The sequence below is a fragment of the Pieris brassicae genome, chromosome 7, assembly GCF_905147105.1.
Source record: "Pieris brassicae chromosome 7, ilPieBrab1.1, whole genome shotgun sequence".
In the NCBI taxonomy this organism is placed as follows: domain Eukaryota; kingdom Metazoa; phylum Arthropoda; class Insecta; order Lepidoptera; family Pieridae; genus Pieris; species Pieris brassicae.
The window spans coordinates 6,507,800-6,520,475 of NC_059671.1; the positions used below are offsets into that span (position 1 = coordinate 6,507,800).

At 32.1% G+C, this 12,676-nt stretch overlaps 1 protein-coding gene across 2 annotated transcripts in view; it reads left to right on the forward strand.

Moving 5' to 3' along the window:
- The window catches only part of LOC123712035 (E3 ubiquitin-protein ligase RNF19A-like), a 53,386-nt gene that overhangs the window by 27,817 nt on the left and 12,893 nt on the right, over positions 1–12,676 (forward strand). The window contains exon 2 of one of the 2 annotated variants that reach the window (XM_045664951.1): positions 339–427. In XM_045664951.1, the coding sequence (XP_045520907.1) occupies positions 339–427 (89 nt within the window). Of the gene's footprint in view, positions 1–338; positions 428–12,001; positions 12,205–12,676 lie in introns of those variants that run through there. The other variant, XM_045664952.1, reaches the window with a different exon arrangement.

The following is a 12,676-nucleotide window of genomic DNA, read 5'->3' on the forward strand; positions in this document are numbered from 1 at the left end:
TGTCCATGGGCGGCGGTATCACTTAACATCAGGTGAGCCTCCTGCCCGTTTGCCCCCTATTTTATAAAAAAAAAAATAATAATAATAATATACATTGAATATAGCCTTCTAAAGGAAACTATTTTTTTTGTTATTATTTTAGGTAATTTAAATTAGATTATTATTACTATTTTCGAATCCGATGCTATTTTCAAGAATTGTTTAGGTTTCCAATGAAATGGTTTTGTAGTATTTCAGATTGTGAGAGAAGACTATGAAATGTTGATGATAGCTGATTAACCTTAAAGCATTAGACCTAAAAATAATAAGGCTTTAAAGTATTTTTTCCTTTGTTACAGTTTTAGATCAAGCAGACGGCAGGTCCGTGAAACTGAGTGGTGTTGACACACAAGCGAAGCCGGCTGCTGTGTATATAGAGGACGAGGAGGTAATATATTTTATAACACAGTAAAATAAAATATAAATGCTCTTGAGTGGTAATAATGACTTATGATGTAATAATCGCAGTTCTTGATAACATCGTATAACTCGGTTAAGTTGGTTCGATTTTAGCGAAATAATACTTTGATAGCCTAAAAATGTTTATGGGATGTTTGTATATAATTCAAAATTACAAACATATGACAATAAAAATAAACTTTATTTACATTATAATAACAAAAAACAGGAGACATTAAAAGGCAAAGGTTGAAAATTGATTTATTTATTAACATTTAATCATCATGGAGGCGACGGTCTGCCTTATCGCTTACAAGCGATCTCTTCCAGGCAACCTTAGTAAGGAAAGATAAATATTAAGGGTAAAGTGCATAACAATAACAACAAAAGTCAAATTCCAGAGAACAGTATAGACTATCAAAATTACCAAAGTAACAATTATAAAAAATAATTATCTATGTTTTGTCAATTATAAAAAGAGTAGTATAATTACTTTATTATCTTACTTTATTTGTAAGATGGGTGGATATGGTTAAGAAATGGGCGGTCTTACTGCTAAAAGCTGCTTTTTCAGACAACGCAGAAAATATTTAGGTACTATACATATATGCACATACTTAAAACACACACAGAACTTTCTAATGCTTATAAAATTACGCTTATTAGTGGAAAATGTGTCTGATATTCTACAATGAACTAGAATATCAGACATTATCCACGAATTCTACTAACGAAAAAAAAACACCTATGTAGATCAATGAAATAATAATAATAATAACCTTATTCATGACAAAATTCATCTATCGCTAGTTTGTGTTGTAGATAACAATTATTCCGTGGTTTATGGTGCATGTTTAAAACAATTTAAAAAAAAGCCGTCTTAGTGTTACAACTAATCAAACACAAGTTGTATAAGATATTAGTAAGCTTGCGTGAATGTATTTAAAGTATGTGAATGTGTATGTGCGTATGTATTTGGGAGTTGTAAAATGCGTGCGCTATGTCTGTGTTGATTTAAATTTTAATTTGTGGAGTTAGTACATATAAAATACATTATGTAAAGCCTCTAACTTGTAAATATGTAATTATAGTCTATCCGGATAAATTTACGCAGGAAACTACCATCCTTCCATTCACCTTATTTCCTGTTGATTAAAATTATTGGCGAGTAACAAATCGATCTTTTTATATGCTTTTCATTGATAATAGAGCGAGACGTATCAATTAGTCGAAAATAGGCGTCAAGCCGACGAGACGGCTGACCTTGCAATGCAAAGGTATGGATTATAAAAGAAAACTATTCGAGAATTAATTAATTCATTTTACTTTATTTTAACAAAATAAGCTTACAGCTTACTCCAATGCGGCAACTATTTAGATGTATATACCATACAAAACAATACATACACAGAAAAGTAATAATGAAATTCCTTATTTCCATACAAAAATGCCTCTACACGGGCTACACGTTTAATGAAATATGTGGCTACATTGCCGACTATATCCCGAGAATACAAAAAACATTTTAATGCAGAATATGGCTGACAAGTTTATGTCGCGGCAATATTTCTGTAAAAGTATATGGCTCACCATTTTGTCTTTACACTGTCTACATACATGGCTTGGCTAATACCAATAGGGCTGCAATTGCGGACGAACACATACGCGTTACAGCAGCTTATATTGTGTTAAAAGCAAAGTCAAAACAAAAAAAATATGGATTCAACCTTATTGCAATAGGCGTTATTCAAAGTCTGGAAAAAAAGACGAAGACGAATTGAAAAACGCACGTACTTAGGCCTTAACGCGAGACTGCAATAATATAGCTAAGAAATATTGCAGTATTTTCGATTGCAAAGCGTTCGTTCCGGTCATACGGCTGGGACACTAAACATTCATCGGACATACAAAAATTACTGCCGACTATTGCATAGTCTAGCCGTGAATGCTGGCTGATACTACAGCCACACCCTTGCAGCTATACATTTTCGTGAAAAAATGACTCTCTTTTATGTGCTCTTATCGTGAGGTTAGTTTTCGCTGAGTTTCTTATTATTTTGAATTGATAAGTGTAAATTCATATGGCAAAACTATTTAGTATGGTCACTATGGGATAGTTTCAATAGGATGAAAGAGTATCGCAATTCGCGTAAGATTACTTCATACATTAAGCATAAGGAAGAGAAAGTATCCCGAGTTAAAACGACAGATTCTAGTGACCAACCTAACCTAAACTTAACTTTACCAATATTAAATCATGGTTCGATAGTGTTCACGGGCGAATAACTTAACACCAGCACCGTACTCTAACAGACAACGCCAAGTCAAGTTAGCTAAATTGCCGTCAATAAAATTAAGGAAATATAAAAATTTGAGGTACATAATTAGGAGGTGAAAAACACTTCTATTCTTGAATTCAACCAATTAAGTAAATTATTGTTTTCATATTGGCATTGGTATTTATATTTTAAAGAGCACGGTAGGAGGCTCACTTGACCCTGAGCGTAGATATCATATAAATAACAAGCCTTGTATAAGCAAATTAAAAGCCAAAACTATCAGATTTTCAAAAACAAATCTATTATTATAGATCAATTATAACGGTCCGTCTCTATTTATTTTTAAATTATCAATGAGTGATTTAAACAGTCAATATATATTTGAGGTTAAGGTTCTAGTTTTTACGTTTCATCTCATACAGATATTTCTTGAAAATTAGACGAAGTTTTTCGCGTAGAGTTGGTGTGTTGTATTTTTTTGGTATTGTGAGGTATTGACATAGGAAGCACGCATCAACTTGATAAAGGCCCATTAGAGTACTTATTATCTGTCAAGGTACGGATAGAGATATGGTTAAGGAAGTATATTTATCACTCTTCTTCTGACCTTCCTTATTGGTAATGATATCAATGTTGTCAAACAATTTGTAAATAAAAGAAATAATACAAATTTGAAGGACAATTTGCTACGAATACTTTGCCTATAAGAAATTGCGATTAAAAATATCAAATTTCATATTTCCGAAACTATTTGTATTCAAAAATTTGTTGCCATATAGCTTTTAATGCCCGAGTTAGATTTAGATCCTTGTAAACGTTTTGCGTAATAGATCTCTAATATATTCTAGGAATAGAAATAACTATAACAATGCTTATACGTAAATGTCTTTGATTTTAATGAAAATGAGCAAAAATTTTCAGTATAGTAACTTTAAAACAACAAAAAAAATCACGCTAAATATTCTTAGGTCGGTTTCTTTGAATAACTTAATAATAGCCAAAACATGGGACACGATTTCATCTTCCGTTTAAGCAATCAGAATCAAAGGAAACGCGTCTTTGTAAAAATTACGGCTAGTATTTTAGAAACCATGTATATAGTTATTAAATATGAATATAATAAAAATCTAGATTAAATGCTACGTTGAATTTGTTATACCTACAGATTGTTAACGATTAGTATGAGGTTTCACTGAAACATTAATTACTTTGAAATTACTATTATCGAGAAATTAATTCGGTTTTCCAATATATTTAATTGCGTTGCGATTTAATTATTTTAATACAGGTGGAACTCTGTTGGAAATTTATTCGCTTCATCAGTATAAACAGTAAAGTGCCAAATATTTTCAAAGTTATTAAAGTATTTAATAGGAGTTTTGTCTCAAATATTGTTTTTAAATTTAAAACAGTAGATAATTAAGTATTATTATAAGTAATAATAGATAATTAAGTATAATTAAGTATGAGTTTGTTCATTATGTTTCATTCTGCGGACAAACATTTATTTCGTAATACGCTCTTTATGAAATTCGAAACATTTGAAATCATTGTCGCTGGCTTTGATGTTGAATTTAATTTGAAATTCCATTTAATGGACTTCAATATTGCACATGCTTTGTTGTATGTTAGAGATGACCTTTTATGTACTGATAATGGTACACTGTTTTATATAGCTCTCATAGTCAGAATTAGGTGTCTTACACAATAGGAGTATGACGATTAGAGTCGCAAGATTAAGTGAGCGCTCGTGCTAAAATAACGCTGGGACTCACTTATTAATTAACCATCGGTCTACTTCTCAATTAAAAAAATCTATAAATCAATTGCGTATGAAAGATCCCAGCCGGGAGCGTTTTAAAACAGCCATTTTCCCTTTTTATTTATTTACTTCGTATATACGTTACATGATGTATTATAAAAAAATCATAAAATGAAATACATATTTCTTGCGGAAACAAAGCAATCTCAATCCTTTATCCTAATATCTATTTCCATATTATTTTGCAAGAACCCCTCTGCAGGTGAAGGCCTCCAAGGATTTCATGAGTGAGTTGAATTTAGCTCGCGGCAGCCGTATTGATAATGTCATCCGCCCATCTCGTGAGTGGTCTTCCTCTTTATCGTTACCCAATAGGGCCACCAGGTCGACCTTATGGCCCATCGATTGTCTGATAGTCTTGCTACATGACCAATCTCCATTTAAGCTTTAGTAACGCTTCATATATGTGAGTATCTTATTAAGTAATAATGGCATATTGCTATTTAAAATTTCCTTTAGACTCCAGAGCTTGTTCCAAGAATTCGCCTTTCAATTTCCGAACAGTTGTTGTCCTTGTCAAAGCCGATTTGTTTTTCTAGGTAACCTGTTTGTATATTTCAGAATTTCTCTATCAATCGATATTGTCTTTTCCATACTATTTGTCATTAGCATTGCCTTTGTGAGGTTCATCTATAGACCTACCTTCTTGATAGCGGCATTTAATGATTGAATCATGACTTGTAATTGTGAAATTTATTCGGATAAAAGAACTAAGTCGTCAGCAAATCGCAGGTGACTCGGGTTAAAGCCGCTTGTGCCATAGTCTAGTTCTCTTACTATCAACTCTAGGATGGCAATAGGCAGCATAGGGGATGTCGGATCGCCTTGTCTCATACCATCGTATGAGAAAGCTTGGGTCGACTTTCTCTAATTTGACTCTGCCCGTGTTGTTTCGGTATATATACTTTTTAATATTTGTATATACTCTACCGCTTGCTATATTAGTGCATACAGATGCTTGCATGTGAAATGGTATCTAATGCATTTTGTAGTCTATGTAGGCGATAGGAATAGGTTGCTCTCTTTCTTGGTATTTTCCAGATTGTAAATGTGGTCTACAGTTGAGAAACTCTTCCTAAATCCCGCTTGCTCGATTGCTTGTATTGTCTCTTCTATGTTCTATGGCGTTTTCGCACAAATCTGCACTGTAGAGTGTTTTTTGGAAGTTTATTGCTATTCCTATGACATCATTAGGATTGCTTAGGATGTATATAGATATAAAAAAACATATAAGTTGAGTAAGAATTCCAATACATATGTATTATCTTCCTATTTGAATATTACGTGGATTTACGTGAGAATATGTAATAATATTAAGCAAACAGCATGATATAACGAAATCATTTCTTTCAAGTATTGCGTCAGTGCAGACAGTAATTCAACGCACGCGCAGTTGATTATTGTAAACGTAATATTAACGCCTGGTTTAAAAAGAGAAATGTTGACTTAGGCGTGCGGTTCTCAACCCTAACGTCGGATGTTCGAATCGCGGGTGTGTCCGAATTTTTCTTTCTATGTGTGTAAATAATCTCTTACGGTAAGGTATCGCCTTATCAATCTGAATAGTCCATATGGCTTATTACAGGCGGGTATCGGCCACACAATCATTGTTTCCAATTTGTAGTGGCAGAAGCCTGAAACTTAGCTTTATCAATCAATAGACACAGAAATGTGTCAGTACTATTGGAGCATATGTTTTAAGACTATCAAAGTGTATGAATATAGAACGATTTCCTAAGGGACTGTATGTAATATACTCATTAAGTCGTGAATATATTAATAGATTGTTTGTTATATAAGCGATATGATTATGTAAGTTAACCTACTAATGAATAATATCATAAATATAGGTGAATTGTATGCTTGTTTATAACGCCTACTTATCGTACGAAAACGCCAGACCAGCCAAGTTACACATCACAAATATTCAGTATTCAAAGGTACGGGGTTAGTTATTGTATAAAAAAAAATATATTTGCCGGTATATAGTGAAAGCGAAAATACGTAACTTCCTCAAATCTTAAATAAGAGGGGTGAAATTTACATAAGCTAATCTTAGCATCTGAATTGTTAATAAGAGTTTATAGTTATGTAATACATTTTTATATAAATAACATGTTCCTCAAAAATAAACGCAGATTAGCGTAATAGATTACGTACGTATTATCTATTTGATTTTTTTTATTGTAAGTAATAAACATGACAAACCACTTTGACGCATTTAGAGGATTTATTAGAATTGGAGATATGAAAACGTATTGATTTTTTATAAACAGAGCTTTCTAAATTTTTCTGGACAAAGACATTTTTTACATTACGATCTAGACTAACTTAAAACTAATTAGTAATTTAATTAACTAAAAAGGATATTTAACATAAGATAGTGTCCAATAACACTATTTACAGTCTCTATTAATGGGAAGACACTCTGCTCGTGTTTACAATTTTTTCCACTTAACCCTGTTTACCACTAGCATAGCGTAAACTCACACAAATTTAATATTTATTTTAGGTCCGGAAAATAGAAGATGCAATTTCCCTTGTAAGGTTTTTTAGTTTCATTTATCTACAAATAAACAAGAGCAAAACTGTACTGACAGATTAATTATTTACTCTAATTATTCTTTCGTTAACAAACTTGTATGAAACAGACATTGATGGTAAAAATATTAATATTATATATTAATAAATGATATATTTTAAATTATGTAATATTTCCCTAATACTTCAGGGCCACCTAATACGAAGGAGACGCGTAATTAGATAAGATAATTGCTACCGTGAATGTAAAAACATGAAAAACAGAGTTATCTGAAAGAGATCACAAAATTACATCATCAATACTCACAGTAAATAGTACAATAAGTAAAAGGTCTTTGCGTGGTGTTTAGAACCCACCTAGGCATACTGATGCCAAACTTGAAAACTAACCAAACTAAATTCTCATTAACTCGACATCTGCCAACCCAATGTAGAACATAGATACTACAAAATATCAGCTGTCCATCGATGTGCATATTTCCGAACCAATTCAACTTAGGATTCTTTAAAAAAAGAGTTTACCCATTTTTTTAAGCCCGACAACGCACGAGCGAGCCCTTTGGCAATGTTATTGTCTATGGGCGGCGGTTTCATACAAAATAAGGAAAGCCCGTTTTGTTACATAAAAAAAATACAAATTTTTCAGCAATTATTATTAATCACTTTTTTGAAATTATATATCTTTTCTAATTTAGTAAGTAATTCATTAAGCACCATTTAACCATTACAACTACGTTATCCCAGAGCTATAATTATTAGCTATATAATTTTAAAAAAAGGTTCTGTGCGAATGTATAATAGTGTTACCCAAGGTGTGATAAAGATCAATTAAAAATCGTATATCGCTGCGTATTGATTGAATGTCTAAATTAAATATTATTTATGCATTTAAAAGTTTATTTACCGAGGAAGGCTATAGAACATCGTACTACGACCGAATTATCTAGCAGAGCTAGCTCAAATATTACGTGTTTAGATTTACATCTATACATAGCGTGTGATTTTTTATAGCCTCCAAAAGACTAACAGAAATGTTATGATAATTAGCACATATAAAAGGAATGTCATGTTGATATGTGTTCAATCTGATAAATTTAATATACATATTTTCTATGTTTGGTTTTTCCAAGCTGAAAATCTTTATGGTATTTATTTATAAACTGTAAGTTATTTATATTAATAAATTATTTAGAGGACATGATTGACATGCTAATTATTATTCTTAGCACTTCCCGAATATGAATCATTATCTTTGGCTCTGATGCCGTAGTGTGATTATAAGTATTTTGTTCTGGTATCGGTCTCACGTTGTCTTTAATAATGAATTATATATTTTGATAAACAGATTTTGGGTCACCCTCCCTGTTACTGATAAAAAAGTCATAATTACCTTTTAGCGACTGTTGCTACCACAGCGTCAATACATTTACGGGCAAAAAAAACAACAATTTTTTATCTGTAATTATAATCTATTATCTTGTTTGCCATTTTTATCATTTTAAGGGCAATGTATGTTTGATGAATTTAGATATAGAAACAAAAAAGAATTATCGTAAGTAGTATTTATGATTTGTAGGGAAGGACGTTATTATGTATTTGTAAACGTTTGTTTTATTAGCCTGAAATTCAGTATTAAAATATGCAAACAAAAATTAATAATGTATTTCGATGTGTAATGTTCGTAAGTGTGTTCCTCGAATAATTATATCGCGTACAGAATATTTTTTTATATTAGACGTATCTATTTTAATAGAGATAAATTCATGTTGTCATTAAAAAAGGACCTTAAGGTGATCGTATAAGGTTTTCTATTTGATTGACTCGGCTATTAAAATATTTATAACAGGACTTTTTAAGGCACTTTCTGCCGCATACCACCTCTTTCACGGCTGCCAGTTGAAGTATCTCCAACTTCCTCCAACGACCTTCAATAAAAGATAAAATTTCCCGCCTGCGAGTCTAACACCCGCTAGGCGGCGATTATCACTTTATTCAAAGGGCCCGTCTCCTGTCCTATAAAAAATATATAAATTGAATAATTTTCGTCATCTCGATGAATCTAGTATTTGCAAGGCGACTCTCATATGTTGCAACGTGATTAATTGTTTACCGTATTTCGTAACGTGCACGGCGCACGCGCACCGGATTACCTTTAACCGTTTCGTAATAATTCCTTTCGCCGGTCCGCATTGATTGTTATGTCATAATGTTTACAAGTACAGAAATAGGTTATCAAGGTAACGCGACTTAGTGTAGCGATTTAGAAATACAGCTAATTATTTTACCATTGTGTAACATACACATGTACACGAAAAATAAGGTGTTACTAGATAAAAAAGTTATTTTTTCGTTTTAGTGTTGACGACTAACTTAACTTATTGAGAGAATTTACCCTTGAAAAAGGAAACAATGGCTTCGCTGGACTTATTAAATAGACATTCGGTTGACCAATGACGTTAAACGACGCATATCATCGTCTTTTGATAAAAGTTTCTCATGGTGATACAGTAAAACAAAAGACGAGACAATTGGACGTTTCGCTTGATTGTGATTGGTCACAATTTTTTTGGTATAAAATTATTATTTATACAATACTAATATTATACAATCAAATGATGGTTACGTTTAAAGCATAGATAACTTAAAATATATACTACATATATGCGTTTGTTTATATCGCAGTTAAAAACAAGCGCAAATTCGGCCCCACATGGAGCATTGTTCTGACCTCTCCATCCACTTTACTGTATTTAGCGAAGAGCTATTCGCATCATCGACGACCAGTCACTTTCCGAGTGGGTTCATCCCTTGGCGCTGCGTGTGCGTTCTCTCTGCATCGTCTCTCGCATTTGCCTGGGAGAGTGTTCAAAGAAGTTGAACGGATTGATACCTACTGCTGATTTTCTTATTATATGAAATTCCAGCCATATCACCTCGACATCAGTCGTTTCTCAAGTGACCGTTTTTTATGGCAGCTCTTGTCGCGCACCACCACTGTGTGAAACCTACTCACTCAGAAAAAATGCGAAGAAATCTATACAAATTAAGTATTTTTGTATACAAATAGGTGCTGGAATATATAATTATCTATAACAAACAAGACATTCACACAAAGTTAAAGTTGTCAGATGCATAATCAAATATATGTTGCAATGGAATCGATATATATTTTTACTTTTACTGCAGTTCTTTGATGGCCTGGTTTACTTTATTACGCGACCACGTGCAAGCAAATATTAGATCCCTGATAAGATATTATGTACAATCGAGTTAGAAAGTGTCGTGAGTAGTCCCTCGATGGGGCAGCTTGAAAGAAAGTCATGATTTAAAGAAAACACTTTTTTAACGGATTGAAGCTATGTATTATTATAAAATTATAATTATTTTACATAATTTAGAATGTACCTTATGTATAATGCATATTTCTTTAAATGTGTAAAAGTTATGTTAATAAAAGACAATACTAGGATGTCATGATGTTTAACTTTATTTATTCTCTCATTTACATTACACATGTTAAAATGAGTACAAGCAATCACATATAATATATGTTTGTAAATGGATAAACATTTTAAAATGACATTAGGACTCAAGAAGCCCAGCGCTTACCGCAGCACACTCCCAAGAGTACATTTAATATCGAAGAAGTAGCAGGGGTCCGCCAAGCGTCCGTGAATATACAATGTAATGAAAATACTCTCTCACTGGAGGTTGGAAATTAGTCTGTCAGCATGTGTCTTGTTGTGTCTCCGAAGCTACAGCATCCGTCAGCTATTCTCATTACATTTGTCTTCAATTATCTCGTCTACGTTACTAGTCCATGCGCTTCCGTTTTTACTATGGAGATTTACGTATATAACTTTGCGTTATCACATGTCGATAGAAATAGATGTACTTGAATTTCGTTAGACGGCGTCATCTAACCTCAAGGTTTTTGTAAGTATGACAACGGCAGACAATTATGGCTTTTACGGGGGTTGTTGTCTGGGCAGATGCGCAAGACTATTTAGTATTTATCTAAGGCGTAAATGGGTAAACCTATTTTTATATAATGTTACGATGGCGTCTTTATCTTTGAATTTAAAAAATACCAAGTTTTAAAACTCGTAAGTTCAGATCAGAGCGTATTAGTTTCAGAGATTTATTGACAATTTAATTGTGTAGATGACTAATTAGTTTGTTATTAGCAATTTGTTATCAAAATACCGCGAATATTAATTTGGACTAAATTTGAAATTATGATTATAATAACAATTTGATAGGGGATATCATTGTGATAAGAATATATGTTTTAATAAAATGTGCTAGGCTGGCACGGGTATTTTTCTGAAAGAAATCGGGAACAATGCAGTTAAAATATATCTGAATTATATTGATATTATCTTAATTTTACATTTTAATTTGAAAACTGTCACGAATATCAACTCGTGATCATGCTTTCTACATGTTACGTTCGGTAAATGTTTTTATTAAATATTTAACGAATAGATAATAAATTATTTATATAGGCTTCCGTGCCTAACTTCGCTCGCACAGTGGACCACACACAGAGGACAATTTTATTTCCTTCTATTTGCAAGGCACGGAACGCAGACTTAGACTTTAAAAACAATTTGGAAAACAAAAGTTCTTTATATAATCGTGCAACTTGCTTAAGGAATTCCGAGAACAATAAAATAATTATCAAACAAAACAATTTTGCCAGTACTTATGTCCTATTACTACGTAATTAGCACTCATATCTAAGCTAACAGTAATCTGACGTTTTGATAATACAATAAACAATTTAGTCAAATTATATATTTATCATTGTTTGTTTGTTAAAAAATTGATAATATAAATCTTTATCTAGTCCATACTATATATAACACTGTAATTTGTATTAATCATTATTTGTGTGTGCAGTCGTATATTGCTCGCGAAAATCCATCTTTTACGAAATTGTAGAGAACTTTTATTGATACTGAAACAGTGTGGTAATTGTTGTGTATTTAATTAAAAGTTAAGACTAAATTTGTGATTAAAATGCCTAGAACAGCATTGGCTGGTAATAATCTTATACAACGACTGGGGAAGCGTTCAAAATACATAATAACATACAACGATTATATACCTAAATCCCAGGTAAGATGTTTTTGTTTAATTTATTAAATATATTTTATATGTATGCGCGCTGATACTGTTCGCACCTGTCATGTAATGTTATTGTCTTATTACGAATAAGACAAGTGTTTTTATAGCGTAAAAATGTCATTGGAATGATTTAAGGATACTTAAAGCGCATGTTGATGACTGGTTAATCAAAAAAAAATTACAATAATCGTTCAGGCAATCTAAGTCGCGCTAAGGATTGTTTCTAAATATACTCTTAAGTGCTTTACAGAAGTCGTGGTCAGCTAGAGTCTCTTTTAAACTTTACTAAACTTCAAACCATTAGTATGCAATTGGTAATTAAGATTCACATATTATTATATTAATGACTAATTCATTAATTAAGACGTTTACCGCGAATGGAGATAACGAAAGAATTTGGGTATTCCCGTGTAGGAGGTAAACCGCGCTTAGCAAAATTGATTTTTATTGTTGTTAAGTCAAA